The sequence below is a fragment of the Bidens hawaiensis genome, unplaced genomic scaffold (genome assembly GCF_021521415.1).
Source record: "Bidens hawaiensis isolate Kalapana, Puna unplaced genomic scaffold, B.hawaiensis_p1.1 tig00011151_1, whole genome shotgun sequence".
Classification (NCBI taxonomy): domain Eukaryota; kingdom Viridiplantae; phylum Streptophyta; class Magnoliopsida; order Asterales; family Asteraceae; genus Bidens; species Bidens hawaiensis.
In genome coordinates, this window is record NW_027491863.1 from 64,008 (window position 1) to 86,284 (window position 22,277).

Consider the following 22,277-nt stretch of genomic DNA (forward strand, 5'->3'; position numbering starts at 1 on the left):
GGTGGAAACAAGTTATATATAGGTTTGGGCATCAAAAACCGGTTCCAACGGCTATATTACCGTTGGAACCGGTTCCTACGGATCTATCGACTCAAAAACCGGTTCCAACGGCTATATTACCGTTGGAACCGGTTCCAACGACTAATTGGTGTCTAAAAAACCGGTTCCAACGGCTATATTACCGTTGGAACCGGTTCCAACGGCTAGTTTGACTTTTGTTTGACCCTTCAAAAAAAACCCGTCGGAACCGGTTTTTCCAGGTACGAACCGAACCGGTTCTAATTAAGAACCGGGTAGGAACCGGGTTGGAACTGATACTGACATACAAATAGGAGAACCGGCTACGATTTTCGGGTACAAGAATATCCAAACCGGGTATTGTACCAACCGGGTTGGAACTGGAACCGGTTCCGGTTCGGTTCCACCAGTTAGGTTCCGGAACCGGTTTTTTTGTGCACGTCTAGTTCCAGACCCGTCCTACCCAACCCACAGGTGCAAACCAGGTTCTAGTTTTTCGAAGAAACCATACCTGAAACTGAACCGGAACCACCAGAACTGGTTCCACCTTTACCCGGCCCAAAAACCAATCAAAAACTCAACCATACTCAGGACAGGCTTCTACCGTACCCAGTTCTGGACTTTTTTACCAAACTAACCAATTCCTTGCAATGAACTGTTTTTTTAAAAACCAAATTTGTGCACCTCTAATTTAAACCATAAATGATTGATATAATATCATCAAAAGCAAACATTGGATAATGAAAAAAAAAAGGCCAAATGTATAACCATATTATGTCCCCTCATTTCCCAAGGGTAGAAATTGCAATCTTTTAACATTTCATGATAACAAAATTAATCCCTCTTTCAATACCAAGTAAACCAAAAGAACCAAATACATGTTAAAAACTGCACTGCAGCCATTTCTAGTCTCCCAAAAACAAAGAGTTAAACTCTCCAATATTACCGTCGACTCCTATGTTTATTGACCAGCTTAATAGGGTAAACAAAAAGAAGCATTTCAATCTCCAAAGCCAAACATTCAAACACCTATGCCTTTGCAACCTCAGCAACCGGAGCAGGTGCAGCGCCACCAGTTGTTGGTCTGTACATCAAACAAAATAAAAAATTTAGATCAAAAAAAAAAAAAAAAAGGAATGATGATTCGGTCTAAGATACGTGAACTGGACCGAAACCAAAAATATAAAAGCACTGAAATCTGACACCAAACTGGGACTATAAAGTCCGGTTTGGTGTTAGTTTGAAACTGGTTCGGTTCAAAACTAGACCGTTAACCAGACTCAAAAAATTTTACGCTCATGATCAAATGTAATTGTCTAAACATGGGGTCGGTCTAGTTTCGGTTTGGTTTGTAAACCAAGATTTAAACACTTTAGTTAAGGTGTTAAGTGACAAAAGTCAGATGAACTTACAGTCCAACAAACACTTTAAAAGCATCATAAATTCCCCATTGAGCTCCAGTGAGAGTACCAATCATCACAATCCTCAAGGGAAGCCCTCGGGTGAACAGACCCCAAACTCCAAGCTTCTTCACAGCCTGAAACGAAAAACAAATATAATTATTTTTTATATAATTAATACAACTAACCAAAATTCCAGACAAAGAATATAGCTCAAGCGTAAACACTTACATCTCCAACACTTGCTCCCTTAGCATTGTTAAGGAAGGAAACAAGATTGTCAGCAGGATGAGATACAATAGCACAAAAGACACCAGCCACATATCCACCAGCAAAACTAACTCCAAGTTGAAGGGATTTGCTGCACTCGTTCTTTGGTGTCGGGATTGCATACTTGTACAAGTTTTCAACAATTGTCTCAAATGAAGCAAATTTCATCATCGTGTCTGCACAAATCAATCAGTCAAAGATAAACTTTTGTTGACTTGAAATGTTGCAGGTAGTGTTACAGTAGTGTTAATGATGATGATCTTGGTTTTAAAATGCGTAATGCGCTCCGATGCGTTTTGATTAAAAAAAGGCCAACGTGTGATGCCCCAAAGCGCGATGAACACGCGTTACGTATACAAAGCGCTTGCTATTAAAATAATTACTTACAGTTAACAATTTAACTTGTTAACTTTTGCACAAAAACTGTAAGAGATAGATAATTCAAAAAAAAACTATACCACCAAAACAGTTTTTTGTATAACCCAAATAAGTCATTAACTCTATGTGTACTAGTAGTCTATGCATAAGGTACAAGTAATCTATGCAGAACCTCACTTTAACTCAGATATGCACGCATCAGACCGCGCAGTGCATTATGCGATTCTGATGCACAGATCTTAAAACCAAGATAATGATAGCAGGATTGTGAATTTATAATGACAAAGAGGGTAACAAAATACTACAAAATCTTGCAGCACAGATGCTTCAACTTACATGGTATCTGGCGTCCCCAAAGTGGTACCAATCCCTTGTACAACCTATAATATAGAGCAACATTTTGTGATGCAACAAAAAAAAATAAGAAAAAAAAAGAAACAAATAATAAAATATTATGCATACCCAAGTGCGCCTTCAGATCTGACAAACTTTGGGAGTCCATCACCCAAGCCTCTAGCAAAACCAGGTTGTGTTTGGACACGAACCTTAACAGCCTCCATGGGGCAAAGAGCCACGTCAGCAATGACCTCAGCAGATGCTGAACCAGCAAGGTAGATCAAAGTCTTGTACTTAGCAGCATACTCGGGGCCAGCAATGTCTGAGTAATATTTCTTGAAAAATTCATAGAAACCAAATTTGCAGGCACCCTGTGCACTGTAACCGAGTAAAGTAGGGACCCATCCCCTGAAGAATCCCCTTACACCCTGCTCCTTCAGTAGTACCCCAAAACCAGACGAGATGCTTTTGTATTTAACAGGGTCAATCTGATATTCAACAAAGAATTGAAAGGATCTAATGTTATGATCATTTTAAAGAAGACCATGACATTCAAACCAAATATCTAATTCAATTAAGCTACAAAAATTACTCAAGTGGCGCACATCACTTCATGACATCATGTCAACTTGTTGTTATATAGTCAGAAAGAGTTAATAACTAAGCATTTTTTCAAAAAATATATATATTCAACGTATCTCATTCCCCAAATCTCATCTAGTTTTACAATATAAACCAATAAGATCATAAGTGCAAAACGACACTGCCCAGTTTTCAGCGTTAGGTACCCAATTTGCATGTAAAAAGTACATCACTACACCTATTTCATGCAGGATTGCATATACAATTTGATAAGTACCCGCATTCCTATAATAATTATTGAGAAACCAAACTTTACACCTAATGAAACTAATAATATTAAGTATCTCAAAACTCATCAAACTCTCAATTAAGTTGACTAAACTCTACTTTAATTTTTATTCAATCAATTAGGGTTCTGGTTGACCAGATAAATAACTGCTTGAAAAAATAAACCTATCATAGATAACATATCCCTCCAGTTTGTTTTATAACTGGAAATTGACATGAAAGGAGTATATATTAAAAACATAACCCTCGTATATGCCATACTCAGACAGGGAATGTCAAATAAAATAGTCAATTGCACAGCTTAAATCTTACAAATGTGAAACAAAAGGTAAACATCAAATATCCTACAAAAATAGAACATAAACCCTAAACCTATCAGAATTAGAGGTGCAAACGAGCCAAGACGCTACAGAGCTACTCAAGATCGGATTAAAAAAAGCTTGAAACGAGCCAAGCTTGAACCAAGCTCGAGCCTCAATTAGCGCTCCGTTTAGTTATTGATCCCGAGCTCGAGCCTTGTGTATTTTTAAGTTTTACCTCTTCTGAAGTTCTATGTTTAATTTCACACTCGACAGCCGAGCTTCAACTTGAGCTCGAGACGAGCTTAAGCTCATTTACAGTTTTTCTCAAAATATAAATAAATAATTATGAGCACATACAAACTAAATAGTAAATGATAAACAAGCCCCACCGAAGCCGAGCTCGAGCTTAAAAAATGACTCACGAGCCAATCTCGAGCAGTCGCGAGTCAAAACGAGCCGACCTCGAGCTCTCGCGAGCCAAAACGAGCAGACCACAAGCTCTCGCGATCCAAAACGAGCCAACCTCGAGCTCTTGCGATCCAAAACGAGCCGACCTCGCGAGTCAAAACAAGGCAACCTCGAGCTCACGTGAGTCAAAAAGAGCCGACCTCGAGCTCTCTCCAGTCAAAACAAGCCGAGCTCGAGCTTAAGCGAGTCAAAACGATCCAAGCTCAAGCTCACTTGCGTCAAAACAAGCCTAGCTCGAGCTAAGGTTCGGCTAAGCTCGTTTACATCGCTAATTCAGAATAATTCAAAGTTATAAATAGATACAAACTACGTACACAAATCACAAAACACAGATCTAAAACAATCGCAACATCCTACAAACCACCAGATCCAAAACATTAAACCTAACCCTAGCAAACACATCACACTCACAATTCACAAAAAATAATACAAATCAACCAGATCAGAGTCAAATCAGTTACCTGCATGTTACATTTCACCAGATCAAGCGGCGTAACGGCCATATGAGTAAGTCCACAGCTGAGAATACCTCCAACAGTACACGCAGCATAGAACCGAGGCGAGTACATCTCGATCTTCCCTAACGGCTCACTCGGAGCTTGAACCGTGAACTTATTATCATGCTGAGTAACCGGTGACGTGGACGGAAATGACGTCAGATTTGATTTGTGACTGGTGAGGTAGTTGGAAGGTGAAATGGAAGAGGTGTAGATGAAGTTAGGGATGAGTGATTGACGAGAGGTGTCGGAAACCGCCATGGTTTTGATCGGAGAGTGTGGTGGTGGTGTTGGAGGCGGTGACCTAATTTGTCTCTCGGAATTGGTTTTTTCCGTTCCGAGAATATCAAGGGATGGAGTGGGTTTTATTTACCGAGTTGGTGTAGCCCTAGATATTAGCCAATGGTATGCTTTGGATGATTCGACGTCGTATTGATGGTATGACATCATGGCATATTATTATTCTTCCAACTTGCTTGGGTTGGAAAAAGTTATTAATTTGTTTAATAATAATTTAGGAGAGGTGGGCCCCCCATGACGTGTCGGATATGGATGAGCAAATTCGGTATCGAAATCGGTACTGATTTTATACCGTTAGTATCGAATCGGTACCAAAGTTTTGAGTTTCGGATCACTACGATACTTATGTTTTCTGAATTTTTACCTTATTTCGGTACCGGTACCAAGAATTTGTAATTTGCGGGATCGGTATTTTTGGTACCGGTACGGTACCGAGCTAATCCCTAGTGTAGGAGTGTTTATTATTCGAACTAGACTTGAAATCTGAGAATTTAATTGAATTGTATATGAGTAATGAAGTCGATTTCGAGTTTTGGTTTATTTGATTCGAATTCATAAGCATTGTATATAAAATTTTTTTATTTTCTTATATATAGTGTACTTTAATAACTTATAATATTATTTGGGTTGGTGTTGCCCAGGTTTTAAAGCGACTAAAGTTATAGAAGTAAGTCCACGAAACCAATAAACATAGTTCCTTGTTTAATTATTCATTCGACACTTAGTTATTGTTGGGCATTTCATATATGTTCGTCGATGTTTGTGTATAGTTTTTCAATTGTTTTCTTTGAATTGGGGTTATTTGAATAAGCTTATTCGAATCGGATTGTACAAGTTTTATTCGAATTTGTTTAAATGTTTCAAAAGTTGAATAATCCGACTAACCTCGAATTCGATTCGATTTAACTTCTCCCATTTGGTTTATTTTGTTTTTGCATCACTTATGGTTACAACATCAAGAGATCATGCCGCCTACACATCAGTTTGCCTACTCTTATGTTTATATCACAAATTCAAACCATTAAAATTAAATCCACAATGGTTTCAAGAATTTGAAAAACTGCAAAGTATTTTGCATTTAAGTTGTTATATATTGTTCTAATACACAACTTAAATGAACATGACAGGATGCCCATGTGATAAATGTCCACCAATTTGAAGAATTTCAAGTAATGAATTAGATGCATGTAGAAGGCATATTCATATATAACTATGATATGTGATAGCAGCATATTATCACTTCCTACATGTGTCAATTAATTTTTTCAAACGTATTTAATATGTATTAACCAAATAGTCACTTTCTTCCATCATTCCCCAAATATGTTCTACACTTCTACCATTCCAAAAATATGTCACACTCACTTCTCATTTGAACCATCATTCTTGTAATTTTAAGGACTGTTACCAACGTTATACTTTAGGGGGGAAACGAAAAAAGGTAGTTGAAGATGGAACATGACCAAGAATACGTCAAGAAGAGCCATTATACTGTCTTATTGTGAAGCACGTGGTAGACTTGGCCGTCAGTTTGTATTGTCGTAAGTTAGAAACCGTTAAAACAAGGGTTTGACATTCAATGTTATGAAGTTAGAATTGTGACACAACTACCAACAAGCTTAAAAAAACAAGAAGTGTCCGTCAGAGTGATCTCCGTTCATTTATAAGTTTTTCTTAACAATGATACAAACATAAACTGTGAAAATTTGACACCAACTTCTATTAGAACACGAGTGCAAACATGTAACACAAAAAAATAAATAAACAAACAAACAAATAATTAAAAAAAAACACCGTCAACCAAAACCAATAAGTTATAACCTATCACCATTTTATGAATAGATACAATGTATTTAACATTACAACTTGATATATATAACATTAAATAGTCCTATAGGAGTAATATAGGAATATGAATAAATCATCAAAAGTATCCGAACACTTTTATTTAGTCCATTTAAAAGTTAAATCATTGTAGCAACAAAGTGCTTTGTTTATTCCAATTATAGCATTTAAGTTGTTGGAAAATAATGAAGTGATAAATTGTCCGTGACTTTAAATAAATTGTCACATATATATTTATAGAATGACAAAAATGTATTTGAATCCACGTAAAAGAACCTCACATGAATTCCAAAAATATATATATGAATTATGATTAAATAAAGAGATATGTGTATCACTTATTCACTTTACAACTTTAAATTTTGCAGGCATTTTATAATGTTTTTACAACTTTTTTGGGGTATTAACACAAACGAAAACAAATTAATACTTGAATGCTCATTAAATACCTATGTAATGTGTACACTATACATATATGTATTTTACATAAAAAATTGTGCAAATACATGACATTCCAGTACCAGACAAAGAATGCATTATATTTTCTAAAGCTTAACAATATATAACACGGCTCAAAAAACAACAAGAACCAGATGCGAAAATAATCATGTTTGCCTTGCCTGATTGGTCTAACAAAAACGTCATGTTTACCCGTTCAATTAAGGTTATAATTAAACAAAATACTTTAAAACATCAACCCGTTTGCAACTTGTTTACAGCCCTTTTCACACACACACCGACATGTTTACAACCTAACTAAAACTCATTTCCCGCCAATCCAACTGACTCATTTAGATAAATGGGTTAATTATCGATGTCTTTGATACAAATAAAAATATCGTGTTTTAAGTTTATCAGTTCAACCCGTTAACGTGACTGATTGACCGCAATATTGACTTCAAACTTCAAAGAACCATGCATTATACATATCACAATTTATGGATACAGTTAATAGTACAAAACAATCCTTTAATAGTATCTTTCAAATCAAATGTTTTAAGTATACAATTAACACAAACATAACATCATTATAAATATAAACACATGCTTCATATCATGTGACAATTAAAAGAATAATAACCTACTACATAAGCCTAAGGTGGGATGTATCATTTAATCTCTTAATCTGCCAACCTGTTTTCCAAGAATGTTGGAGCACTGTCACAGAAGAATCTTCTATGCACATCTTGTTCACCATCACCGGACTACACCCAAGAACCCCCGTCAGCAGACACCTTATCGGCACCGAGTGACTAAACACACCGACACAAGAAGATGCAACCGAGCCATGGCTGCTGCTCGTGGTTCTGCCATTAAGCATGTGACTCGGTGGGTCACGTGGGGACATCTCGTCATCTGCTTCATGGTCTAAAGTTGTTGTCACTGTTTGTAACCGGCTTTTGCCTGATTTTCGTCGGGCGAATATTGGTCTGGGCTTTTGAAGTATGTCCCATGACGGGTGTGAATCGATTGTGGGTGAGAAACCGGATTGGAGCTTATGTGGGAACGAGACGAGTGTGTTGTTTAGGAACTCGAGCATTCGAAATGACACCTGTCGGAGTGATTCGCCGGAAGGTGGACAGAAGTCGGGTTGGAGTTTTTCGGTTAAGGTTAATGTTTCGGGGGTGTATATGTCGGACCGCAAGCAGCCTTCCCATAGTCCATGACTCATTTCTTGAAGTGCATCTGATGATTGTATCAGTTGTTCTGAAAAATCCATCTCCTGCAATAAAAAAGCACTAATTTTAAATTATTGTTGTGGGAAAATATATACCGATCCGTGAACACTCCTACAAGAGGCCGGCTAGAGGTGATTATATTAGACAGTTAGAAATGCACGTCAAATGGCAATCAAGAAACTCATCCGATTACTAGCCAAAAGCTTTGGAACCAAAGGTTCAAAACCGTCACGCTTTACAATGTTTAGTCAAATATCAAAAACTGACTAAACAAAAAAACCTAACAATCCTATTTATAAATGAAAATAAACATTTGGGTCGGGCCGAATTAGGGTCTAGGAAGGATGAGACGAGACAAATCTTATCCCTGTATCTCAAAATATAGAGATGTTGCGCCCAGAATAACTCGTGACTCAACAAACTTCTTTTTTGACATAAGAACATAAAGTGCGTATTAGTAGTAGAACAGAAAGGGGCATAAATAGAGAGACGATCCACCTCGCTAGCAAAAAGTTAAGATTTTTATAATAAGAATGTAGGGTTTGGTAATTATACGCAACACATTGGACCGCAACTTCTCATAATGCTCCCGATCTTTTCAGGTTGGGTTGGTCTCATTTGGACGGTTGGACCATACCTGATATAAACCTTTTTATGCTAACACGTTTCATATTTCGCTTTCTACCCCGACCGAACCCAACTTCACCCCGATACCAAGAACCGAGCCAAATATGCTTAAACAATACAGTTCAGGTAACCAGGTTATTCAGTCCAACCCGAATCTTGCCCAAGAACAACACAATGCTAAAAACAACATAAAATAATAAGCAGTGTTGTTAAAATCCCGACTAGGCGCCGATTAATACACGATTAATGGCTAGTCGCTACCCCCACCGACTTGTCGCCGATTAATCCTCATTTGTCCAATAACGGTCAAAATTGATATCTATATTTGAAAATTTTCATATAAATTAGAATATGATTAATCCCGACTAATCCCTATTAATCCATATTGATCGCAAGTCCCTACCCTACAGCCCGACTAGCGCCTAGCGATTTCTACAACACTGATAATAAGCATACAATTCAAACCATGATCCTAATTCCTAAAGAATCTTTCAACTTATCCAAACCCGAGATGCAGTGACCGCGTACCTGACAAACAATCCCCGCAGTGGATCTCGCCCGATCCAAAGGCGAACAATAAACCGCGTTAAACCTCACCCCCTGCGACTTCAAAAACACCGCCAACGCCCTCGCTTGCCGCATCCCATTCGCGGTCAACCCGGCTTCCGGACACCGTCCACCCACCAAATCCAACCTCATTCCCACATCACACTCACCTTCACACACCAAATACACCTCCACGTCATCACACAACACCGGCGGTGACAATACATTACATGGGTCCCACACCTTTATCGACGGCGGCATCCGCGGCGTCCCGAACGCCGACGGCTGTGGCGATAACGGCGATGCTGACGCGTGGCATGGTAATAACTCGGGTTCTTGTTCTATTACTTTCTTCATCATATTATTATTAATATTGTTGTTATGGGTTTGGTGTTGGTGTGGGTGTTGGGTTTCTTCTTCATCGTCGTCTTCGTCGGTGATTTGTACGGATTCTGAAGCACCCATTGTAGGTGTGATTAATAATAATAGTAATATATGTTGTGTATTTGGATCTGGTGAATGAGTATGATGAAATTAGGTTAGTGGGTAAAGTGGGAATTGAAGTAGATCTGAAGTTGTGTGTGTGTGTGTGTGTGTGTGTGTTGGATTAACATTAACATTAACATTAACATTAACATTAACAAGTGGGCTGCCGCTGCTTCACATGGTTTTGCTTTTCAGCTTCGTTTTTTTACAGTGGTAAAACAGGACGACAACTCACAAGACAAGGATTGGTTTGGGATAAATAGAAAATTAGAAACCCTCCGTTGACCGTTTGACTTAGAGGGGGGAAAACCGGTTTTGTTTGAAACTGGTTCGATATGGTCAATGTGGAAGTAAGGTCCTAAATTATCCGCAAACAAGCATGCCTTACACTTGCCTTCGGCTATTAATATTCTCTTAAGAATTACTCTTGCCGCTTACTATACTGATTCTCACGTTGAATGGTGGTTACTAGAAGAACCCACCACCTCCACCCTCATTCCTCTTTCTTGTAACGAGTTCACGGTGTTCTGTTTTATAGGTAGAAGCTGTCAAGATAATAAGCTACCCCCTCCCTTATCGTAACGAGCTCACGGTGTTCTGCTTGTAGGTGGAAGTTGTCAAGATATTAAGCAAACCCCATAACGATATGATCGTAATCTATCCTCGGTCGAGATATCAAGCAACCCCCCCACCCCCCCGGATTAGTTTAGTGTTTCTTCAGTCAACAAAATTTAAAAAAACCGGTTTATGATCAAATTTGGTTCGGTTGAAACCGATTTCTTAACCAGGTTACGATCGGTTTTGGTTCGGGTTTTGATCGGTTTGGGTTCCGGTTTTGGGCTGTTTCGGTGGAGAAAATAACAAACCAGCTTCGAACCTACGGTGTCTATCGGTTCCAAGTTGGTTTCTAGATAATCGATTTCAAACCGATTTGGTTTCTATTCAATTTTTGGGTCGGTTCGGTTAACATGTTCTTTTGCCCACCTCTAGTTTGACTGAGTGACACAAGTTATTTTATTTTTGAAAGGCCAAACTTTTATAAACAAAACCACCAAGAAAAGAACCTTAAGCGAGTAGTGAGAGGCCCAAGAGTACAAAATTATAAAAAAGACAACTTAAAAAACAAAAACAAGGCAACATAAAAAGCTATAATGGGAAGTTCACGAAATCGAACTTGCACCAAGCTCGCCCTTTTGCTCCGTTTTTTAGTCCAAAGAAAATAGAAGGCCTTTACATCATTTACCAACTTTGTAATCGAGCACTCTTTATGTTAGAAGACTTTCTCGTGTTTTGCTTTCCAAATCAACCAAAGAGTTATCGCTAATATTGCTTGTATGACCTTACTTTTCTACCCGTCACATTGTGTAGTTCAGGTGGCTTCATAAAATTTATAGAGTTTTTTAAATATTTATAGGGAAAAAAGGTTGTTAAAACCGAAACAATGTTAGAAGTTAGGATATTGGACTACGGTGGTTTTCGACTTATTCAGATTAAATTTGTTTTACGATCAAACCCAAATCAAGTCAAATTCTAATAGTTCGAAACTGAATTGAGAATTCACTTCGAAAATGTTTGGTTAATCAAATAACCATAGTCTGCTATTAGGTTGGTCTAAAGGGGTTAATGATAACAAATTAAACAATCATTATTTGCTATTTGATTTATCCGTTTAAAGTCGAATTTAGAATTTTGGAATTGAAACCCAATTAGATTTCGGTTTAAAACTAAACACGAATTGGATATCTAATTTAGTGATTTTAAACGGTTGATCAGTTTGAAACCAAATATTAAACATCCCTACATCCGACCTTTGCATGGATCGAGTCATCACTAGTTAGTTAAACCAAAATGGCCAAATGGGTTACATTAAATTAATCAATGGGCCAAAATGATTCACCTTAAGTTTGTTAATGTTCAAATTATGGTATATTAAATTTGTCAAATGGGACAATATAAAAAAAGGTCGTAACTATCTATCATATAACTTTTAACTTAAAAATGTTAAAATGGGTTAGCACTTAACACTACTAATGATCATTGTTTGTCTTCAGCTCGACAATGCACCGCCGCAACACCACCTATGGTGCGGGTGGGTGGGTTTTCTTTCTTCTGCAAAGGTTTATTTTAATCTTGGGTTAAGGTGGGTGTGGGTGGTGATGGATATTTTTTTCTTTTAAAACAACTAATTTTAACCCAGGGTTAGATTGGGTCGAGGTGGGCGGATACCGAACTTCTAAAACGTCCCATCTTAACCTATGGGTCAGAGTGGTATTTTTTTTAATTCTAAAATGACTCATTTTAACATAGAGTGGGTTGCATATTTTTTTTTGTCATAAAACAATGCATTTCAACTAAATGATGGGGTGTGTAGTACTATTGTTTTCTTTCATAATACGACTTTTTTTAACTCATAGGTGAGGGTTGGTGAGTATGTGCTTTCCTAAACAAAATCATTTTTGACCCGGTGTAGGGTTGGGGGTGGGTAGCGGGTCTGGTAATTCATGTATTAACATCTTATGATAACAAGCTCAGCACAAGTAACAAACATGAATAATGTTCGTTTAACTACTTTATATGTCATGAGTCTAAAGCAGTTTTAAGTTTCATGTACCAATAATGTAAAATAATTAAGTCTAGTTTACTAATTTCAGTTATTTAAGAAATAAAAAAATATCACATATCACATTTTTTTGATTAACATGTCTTATCATATCTTAAACAGGTATTCAATTGTCAGCCCTAATTTGGGTAGGTAGTTTTTTTCTAGAACGTCTCATTAACATGATCCCATTGTAACATTTTTCAAAACGGTCTGAATTGACGCAAATTCTCTAGTTTATAACATGTTTTGACCGAAGCAAACTTTTCTTAAAAACCAGTTCTAAACCGAACCCGCTATGACTCGTAATTGAACTGTCTGATCCATTTGCTAAACCTAAATTAAACAAAGATAATATGGAGATTAGAGAATAAGATACTTACATTTTTTAAAAGTTAAACAAAGTTTAAAGGCACATATAATTTTAACTTTTTTTTAACAGCAAACTCTTACACTCGATAATTTTATTCCTAAATTATATTTTGTGACAACTATAGGACTCGAACCCTCGATACTAGAAAACTCCTTGAATCCTTGATACAACTAGACGGCTAGAACAAATGGCCGTTGATGGATAGTGTTTAGCTAATATAAAATCCATTGGAATATCACCTTGTCACAGTCACATATTCATTTAATACAAACTTGTTTGTTGAGAAAACATTTAAGCCGCCAATAATGGTATCATACTCACCCCACGTTGTCTTGGGTCTAGCTGGACAGACGATGAAAAGATCTAATAAAAAGACAACTCAAATTGTATATAACAAATTAACAATAAGCTAATTCTGTTTTTTTGACTGACAAACCCCCTTCCCCTCTCACAATTCTTACCAACGACACTCCTTCAGTTCTTCTTCACACCAACCATAATAAACGATCACGTTCTTAGTTCGAACATGCATTATCCATCGTTCGCTATTGAAATATACGTATGAATTAGTTTTATTGGTTTAAAACCACCATAAGGTGTGGTCCATCTTTGCCGACCCCTTGTCCTACACACACTATTATTAAATCATGTGTTAAAAATTATCAATTCTTTAAACAATTAAACGGATGCAAAATGACAAGACATTGATCGTGAAAGGAGGCCAAAGCACAACCAGAGAGTCGCATAACAATAACAGTAATAATAATAATATTATAATAATAATAATAGTCCGAGAATTTTGTTTAGGGTAAGATGATTGTCCTTCCTAAGCAGAGATGCAAGTTCGATTTCCACTTAGGCCGGTTTAAAGGATATGTGGGTGAAAAGACGAATCAGAGCTTTAATCCCGGGTTTGAACCCGACAAGGGGTAAGGATTTACGGATTTCATCCGGTTCTCGTGCATCAGGGGCAGGGTCTAACGACTGTCGAGAAGTCGACTTTAAATATAGCCTCGAGCATGGTAGGTTTACATGTAAGTTAAAAAAAACATAATAAAATAATAATAACAATAATATGTTATAAATATATTAATATTTTGGTTTTCAAATTCCTAATATAATTAGCTTCTCTCTAAGTTTTCATTTCCTATAAATATTACATTGTATCTCACCGTACATGTTTCTAATGGTAGCAGTAGTAATAGTAATAGTAAGAGCATTCTCAGTCTCTATATATTTAACTCTATAATTTAGCTAAAAAACAATATTCCATTAATTTAACTATCATTTTCAAAAATCTTTCCCAATCTATTCGTTATTCATATCCATAAATTCTTTTTTGTTTTTTCTCTTTTGTCTTGTTATATAGTATATGGTGATTGGTAGACATTTGATATATTATATGATATGGATAAAAAATGAGTCCATATATTTAGGTTTAGTTGTCATATAACTAATCCATATAATAAGGAATGAATTGGAGAGGTGATTTTGATAATTTTCATAAAATTTACCATAAGTTATATGAGTTTGATAATTTCAAGGAAATAATAATAATAATAATAATAATAATAATATCACCAGCCACCACCAGTCCACTAGTCGTTCTCAAGGTCCCGCCATTACCGATTTTTTGTTTCTGCGCCGCGGCGATTCATACTTAATATTAAACCCTAACTAATTATCCAAAATAATACTATTATTCTCTTCCAATCTGTTTCTACTTTCTACTCACTCAGGTACGGCATTCAATTTGCGAATCATCACCTGTAATTCACTGTTTCATTCAATTTCTCGCATTGATTACGTGTGCAATGATGCTAAACAGAATCAACCGAAGGCCATATTATTATTATTATTATTATTATTATATTTTGAATCGAATTCGTTATGAATGCAGATCTGAACTGAATTCGATAGCTCATTTGATTTAATTCATGATTTTGTGCACAGTAATCGTTAATTACTGCATCGTTTTTCATTTCGTCCGTTTGCACGAGTTTTATTCAGTCGTTCACAGGAATGTAAACACGCTGAACAGAGGCTCGAGCTCAGCTAGTTCGATTTCTATGTCTATGTCTAAAGCTCCGGCTCGGCTTGTTTAACACCTATGATTTAATTCATATATATACATATAAAATATACATTTTAATTACAACTTTATATATAAAATAATATATATTATTTATTGTTTTTATCATATATTTTTATATAATAATAATAATTATTATTATTATTAGATAAATATACATTAAAAATCCTAAATAAAAATTACATGAACAACTGGCTCGTTTAAATGTTTAATACTTATGATTTAATTTATGTACATATAAATTTATAATTTCATATATAAAATAATACATATTGTTTACTGTTTTTATCATAAGTATCTATATAACATTAATTAATTAAATACTATATACACTAAAGTTTTTAAATAAAAAATTACATAAAACAATAGGCTAGCGAGCTGGCTCGAGCTCAATAAGTGAAGCTCTAGGTGGTTTATTAAACATGCTTAATTAAGCTTGGCTCGATTCAAGCTTTTTGTGAGCCGATCTCGACTAGCTAGCAAGCAGCTTGTCTCATTACACCCCTGGTACTTGTTCATACTTCGTATTGGTAAAATGTTCAGCTTTTAATTCGACACATGAATTCTGATACTTGCAGGTCCTTTATAGATAACAATTTGATATACAAAGCTTGTAATCAGATCAAATCCTTGAAGATTCTAGTTTGTAGCAGGGAGGGCTAATCAGCTTAGCCAGTTGGTTAGCTCTCTCAGCCTATTAATAAACAATCTAGCTATTTCAACTTGCAATGGCAACAACTGCACACTTATGTGGAATCAAAACACCTTATTGTTTTTCAAAGAGCAATCTTCGGTCCCAGTTTTTGTGCTCACAGCCACGGCTTCATTTTGATGCGTTCACTGAGTTATGCGGAGCACTTAGGGCTCCGGTTTCAAGCAGGGGAAGAGGTCTGAAGGTTGTTTGTGATGCGAGAAAGACTGATGTTTTGGTACAAGCTGAACCAACAGTTGAAGGTTTAGAAAAATCAGCTAACCAGTTATCATGCGTGATGAAGTTCGGTGGATCTTCAGTTGCGTCGGCTGATAGAATGAAAGAAGTAGCTGAGCTTATTCTCAGTTTTCCAGAAGATAATCCTGTGATAGTTTTGTCTGCTATGGGCAAAACTACCAACAAGCTTATAGTGGTTTGTGCAATATTTCATACATTAATATAATATTTTATGTGTTTATTCAGGAAGGTTTAAAGTTAAACATGTGTGTTATATCATATAGGCTGGAGAAAAGGCTGCAACCTGTGTTTCTGATGTGTCTAAGATTGAGGAGTTGAGTTTTGTGAAAGAACTGCACTATAGGTAAAAATCTAGATTTTATTAATATAAAGTTACATACATTAGTTTTTGCTGACTGTGCATTGGTGTATATACCAGGACAGTGGATGAGCTTGGATTAGACAGATCAATCATTACCGGTAGGCTTCCGGTTTTTACAATATATTTTAATTATTAAAGAGTTTTCTGCTTAAATATATTGTTTACAGCTATTTAATAATGAGGTCATTAATGTCTATTCTGAATTCAACATTTAATCATCTGGGCAGATTTTTTTTGTTACTTCATATGGCTATGTGATTTCATATCTTGTGGGATGTGTTTTGCAGATCACTTAGAAAAGTTAGAGCGATTGATTAATGGGATTTCTGTACTGAAAGAGTTGACTCCACGTGCAAGAGATTACCTGGTTTCGTTTGGGGAGTGCATGTCCACAAGAATATTTGCAGCTTACTTGAATAAGATTGGTGTCAAAGCCCGCCAAGTATGTGGTTTCTTGGTTACTTGAATAAAATCAATGACTGAATGTTTCTAATCTCATGCATTGCTAACTCTTTGTTTGTTTCTTTTTTTTCTTTTCCTCTTTGCAGTACGATGCATTTGATATTGGTTTTATAACAACAGATGACTTTACCAACGCCGATATTCTAGAAGCAACTTATCCAGCTGTTGCGAGTAGACTTAATGGTGATTGGATTAGTGATCCTGCAATCCCTGTTGTTACTGGCTTCCTTGGAAAGGTCTTTTTTTTTTATCTTTTTAAATGTCTTTGAACGCTCACTCACATGAAAATGACTGATTAAATCTAAACATTGATTTAATTATAGGGTTGGAGAACTTGTGCAGTGACTACATTGGGCAGGGGTGGTAGTGATTTGACCGCCACCACCATTGGTAAAGGATTGAACTTGCGAGAAATTCAGGTTTAAAAAGTGCAAGTACAACGTCTTGTTTGTTACCTTGAGAAAGGAATAATTTTTACTGTTTGTTATGCAGGTTTGGAAAGATGTGGATGGTGTTTTGACGTGTGATCCTAACTTATATCCAGGTGCCAAACCTGTGCCATATCTAACATTTGATGAGGCTGCTGAATTAGCATATTTTGGTGCTCAGGTATTAATTTACTTTTTTTTTATATATGCTCTTTTCATGGCATAAAATGATAAAAATAATTTAATGTTTGGCTATGATACCCATTTCTTTCTTAAAGGAAACCTTTCATTGTCCTCTTTCCCTTTTTATTTTCCTTAATTTTTAGTGGTGGCAGTATCAACTTATTTACTTATGAGTGGTCACTTTGAAACTTGAAAGTCATCTAAAGTCTATCTTTAATGTATAAAACCTTCTCAATTTTTTTTATTTAACTATTTAGGTTGTTATTGTAATAATATTGTTTTTGTATTCGTAATTACCAGATAGTTATTGGATTTTCCTTACCATATGCCCTTTAGTTAAGAGTATAACTACCAACCAGTTTTAAAGAAATATATTAGAAAACGAAATAATCAGTTTTCGTTTCTTGATTGCCAGTTGATTATGATTGGTTGACAAATAATAATCGTTTCTTCTAACCAGCCACCTCATGGGGTATGGTTAGTAAAACCCTTAATTATTTATTAAGAAATGAAGGACAAAAAGGTGTTGTACGGTCAACCTAAGCCAACCCAGTCCATTTCAATTCAAGCACATTTTGACATGTTACCCAACGCGCCCATTTTGCCACCTCTGATTTTAACAACCTTCTTTTAGACTAAGTAATCTGTTTGTAAATTGCTTTCAATATGAAATGATAAATTTTATTGAGAAAATCTGGAAACATTACTTTTTACATTTAATTCTTATTCTTCCTTTTTTCTTTTCTGAGACCGTTTTTTCTCTTTTTGTAGGTGTTGCATCCACAGTCTATGAGGCCTGCAAGAGAGGGTGATATTCCTGTTAGGGTTAAAAATTCTTACAACTGTAGTGCTCCAGGTACCCTGATCACTAAATCAAGGGACATGTCAACGGTCAGCAGCACAATACTCATAATAATCTAAAACCTAACGTCATAATTCTGAAACGTTTGACGTCTGACAACCTTAATTTCAGGCACTACTGACTAGCATTGTTTTGAAACGCAATGTAACAATGTTGGATATTGTTAGCACTCGCATGCTTGGGCAATTTGGATTCCTAGCCAAGGTAAACAGATAATGTTGTTGTCCAAAGGTGGCAATTTGGACCCGTGTATATCCAAACAGGTCGATTTGGGTTTTGTTTATCTCTAATGGGCCAAGTGCATTTACTTTTTGTCAAATGGGATACATTCAAGGTTTTATTTGAAAAAAAAAATACCCTGTGACTCGTTGCTCAACTCGCACATTTTTCCACCACTACTATCCATTATTCTTTCGGAAACCCGATTTACTTTATTTTTCTATTTTTCACATGATTTAGGTGTTCCTTACTTTTGAAGAATTGGGTATTTCAGTGGATGTTGTTGCTACTAGTGAAGTTAGTCTTTCATTAACGTTGGATCCTTCAAAGTTTTGGAGCAGGGAGTTGATTCAGCAGGCAAGTATTTTAATTCATGATGTCACTTGCAAATTGACAAAATTTCAAACTCATAAACTTATTAAAATATTAAACATAATTAGTAAAATTAGTTTATATCATATGCATTATCAAAACATCTTAATGAGAGCTTTAAAATGAGCAACATATTGAATATGGTTTTGAATCTTATATAATTTGAAATATAAGATTAAACTAAAATTATTTTATACATATATATAAAAATAGTTTGGTACATAACTGGAGATCTGTATGATAAGCAGGAACTTGATAATGTTGTGGAAGAACTTGAAAAAATTGCTAAAGTGAATCTTCTACAAAACCGCTCAATTATTTCATTGATCGGGAATGTTCAACGGTCCTCACTAATATTAGAGAAGGTATTGCTACATAAAAAAAAGTCAAACATAATTTCTTTTGCATTGACTTTTTGTGTGTTGTTTTTCTTAATTTGATAGTTTTGACCTTTGATGTGTACTTTAGGTATTTCAAGTTTTGCGTAAAAACGGGGTTAATGTTCAGATGATATCTCAAGGAGCATCCAAGGTATTATACATGTTATTATTGCATTTAGAGACGCAAACTTCAACCTTATATATAGAAACACGTCAATCTAGTAAGGCCATTCGTAATGGGCAAAATATAGGGGGGAAATGGGGCGATTTTTTTTTGGGGGGGGGGGGGGACACCGCCCCCCTGGGCGATAAGGGGCGGGGGCGGGGGGGGGAATTGTCGCCGGGAAGACGGAAAAGAATATTAATATTATATTAATGTGTGCGTGTTATATATATACATATACATATACATATACATATATATTACTATTTGTAGCCCCTACACCATTACACCCCAAAAACAAATTCCCACCCCTTGCTGACTGGGGGCCACGTGTCGCAATTCTCCCCAATTTGTAGCCCCTCCACTACGCATAGCCTAAAAGACAAGGGTGTTTTTGTCATTTACTATCTTTGGCGTGATTTTGGTATATAAATAAATCCGGATACATACTTTAGTGACTTACTGGCTTGTAAGTAGTTTTAGTATATGGTGGCTTTAACAAAAAAAATACATAGAAAATTGTTGTCGGGTCAAAGGGTCAAACCACCCAACCTGACCGCATATACACGAGCCCATTTTGACAAATCGTCTCTCCTTTATTATTTGTGTAGGTGAACATATCGTTGATAGTGAACGACAATGAGTCAGAAAAATGCGTGAGGACTCTTCATCAGGCTTTCTTTGAGAGTGAGACGGGTGAGGACCTAGTCCACGAGAATGGCTCGCTACCGTTTGGTAACTAAACCTTTAGCCCGAAAATGATTAAGATTTTTCGGGTCTGGATAATCCTACATATGCTTATTAAGCATACGTTGGATGATTAAGATACACGGTTTTGTTATAAAAACGATTGTCACACTCGTGACTCTATGGAAGGTTACGGGGGGTGTTTGAAAATTGGTTATTTAAACTGTTTATTTTAGTTAACTTGTTTATGTTTGCAATGTCTTAATCAATCACGCACTCAATTGGGGTTTATTTATATGGATGATGTTCTTCTAGTTTTTATATATATATATTTTTAATTATTAAATGGTTTCTAGTCATGGACTATTCTATATTCTTAATCTTATCATCAAGTATCTTTGTATAATGTTATTATCAAAATATATTATCTATAGTTGATATACAATCTATTTCGTGGTTAAGTGCAGCATGGAACATAGACGTGCACAAAAAAAACCGGTTCCGGAACCTAACCGGTGGAACTGAACCGGAACCGGTTCTAGTTCCTACCCGGTTGGCCCAATACCCGGTTTGGGTATTTTTGTACCCGAAAATCGTACCCGGTTCTCCTATTTGTATGTCCCCATCGGTTCCAACCCGGTTCCTACCCGGTTCTTAATTGTAACCGGTTCGGTTCCTACCCGAAAAAACCGGTTCCGGCGGGGTTTTTTTGAAAAGTCAAACACAGGTCAGACTAGTCGTTGGAACCGGTTCCAACGGTAATATAGCCGTTGGAACCGGTTTTTGAGACACCAAAAAGCCGTTGTAACCGGTTCCAACGGTAATATAGCCGTTGGAACCGGTTTTTGAGAGAGAATAGAGCCGTTGTAACCGGTTCCAACGTTAATATAGCCGTTGGAACCGGTTTTTGATGCCCGAAACCTATATATAACTTGTTTTTCACCACTTGTTTCACCACCAAACTTAAAAACAAACTAAAATACTACTCCTTTAGCAAACCCGTTCCGTTACCCGACCATCCAACTAAATATTATTATGACACCCATCAAAAAAACTAACGGCTATATTGTTTGAATTTCAAAAAAAACTGGTGGAACCGGTTTTTACGTAATAACCGGTCCGGTTCCAACCCTACCCGGTTCCTAAAAGTTTGCATTTCTGGGCATCGGTTCGGTTCCTGACTGGAATCGGTGTCATTTTCTACCCGGTTTGAAAAATACCGGTTCCGAACCGGTTCGGGTTTTCAAGGTGAACCCGATTTGAGCACGTCTAATGGAACATACAATTCAATATTGCATCGCACTATGTTGTAATGTTGATTATGACTTTAGAATTGCCTCTACGAATTCCCATAAGTGTTTTATTGAAGCCCGTTATATCTTCGTGTTAAGAGAACCTTACGAGCCTAAGCAAGATCCTGTCATTGTCTTCTATTGACAACATAAGCATCTACTGTCGTTTCCATATATCAAACACAATAGTGTTTAAAACACACGTATGCATGACATCAATGATAACTGATTCATGCAAGTACGTTGTTACATAATACGTATGTGAGACTATTTAGATGTTTTTCTTCATCATGAATGACATGTAGGCTCTTTTGTTAACATGAAGAAAATGAACAACCGGTCGGGCACGAGCAAAGAAAGCTCACTCAGTCTTTCTAATACCGATTATAGTTCTATTTGTACTATTGAAGCTATAATTTTTATTTTTTTTTAAATATTTTTATACTAATAGTTAAAATAATTTATTGTACATTGATAATAAGATTTACTTTTCTTTTTTTGTTTATTTTACTTTATTAAGAATTTCATACATATTCAAAGGCGTGAAAAAGACTAAAATGATTCTCATCTGAGAAGCAAATGAACGTATTCAATAGAAAGTTCGGATGAGTTTAACACCAAGGACGGGACTTGTTATAAAATTTAAATCTTAACCATGAAATCTTTAAGAAATATACCATTTTCAAATACTAAAATACTTAGGGACTGTTTGGTTCATTCAGATCTGAATGAGCCTCATTCCCATTCAGCAACAACAATAAGTCTGAATGATTCAGACCTAATTTTAACCATTCAGATGTTTTTCTGTTTGGAACCAAACAGTCTGAAGTCTG

General features: G+C 36.1%; 3 protein-coding genes across 3 annotated transcripts; 1 reads left to right on the plus strand and 2 right to left on the minus strand.

Annotated features, from left to right (window-relative positions):
• Positions 1–765: 765 nt before the first annotated feature.
• Positions 766–4,895, minus strand: LOC143537207 (mitochondrial phosphate carrier protein 3, mitochondrial-like). The gene is made up of 6 exons (XM_077031028.1): positions 4,504–4,895; positions 2,529–2,890; positions 2,403–2,446; positions 1,650–1,864; positions 1,431–1,555; positions 766–1,102 (listed from the first exon to the last, which is right to left on the minus strand). Exons 1-6 carry the CDS (start codon positions 4,798–4,800, stop codon positions 1,048–1,050), a joined length of 1,098 nt encoding a protein of 365 aa, XP_076887143.1. The 5' UTR covers positions 4,801–4,895; the 3' UTR covers positions 766–1,047.
• Positions 4,896–7,678: 2,783 nt separating this feature from the next.
• On the minus strand, positions 7,679–10,062 carry LOC143537179 (uncharacterized). Its single transcript, XM_077031001.1, has 2 exons — positions 9,519–10,062; positions 7,679–8,407 (listed from the first exon to the last, which is right to left on the minus strand). The coding sequence occupies exons 1-2, from the start codon at positions 9,999–10,001 to the stop codon at positions 7,769–7,771; spliced, it is 1,122 nt and encodes a 373-aa protein (XP_076887116.1). The 5' UTR covers positions 10,002–10,062; the 3' UTR covers positions 7,679–7,768.
• Positions 10,063–15,667: 5,605 nt separating this feature from the next.
• LOC143537208 (aspartokinase 2, chloroplastic-like) lies at positions 15,668–20,379 on the plus strand. Its single transcript, XM_077031029.1, has 13 exons — positions 15,668–16,210; positions 16,299–16,378; positions 16,454–16,494; positions 16,684–16,838; positions 16,945–17,094; positions 17,182–17,277; positions 17,351–17,467; positions 18,241–18,360; positions 18,443–18,535; positions 18,791–18,907; positions 19,171–19,287; positions 19,391–19,453; positions 20,077–20,379. Exons 1-13 carry the CDS (start codon positions 15,815–15,817, stop codon positions 20,206–20,208), a joined length of 1,677 nt encoding a protein of 558 aa, XP_076887144.1. The 5' UTR covers positions 15,668–15,814; the 3' UTR covers positions 20,209–20,379.
• The last annotated feature ends 1,898 nt before the right edge of the window (positions 20,380–22,277 follow it).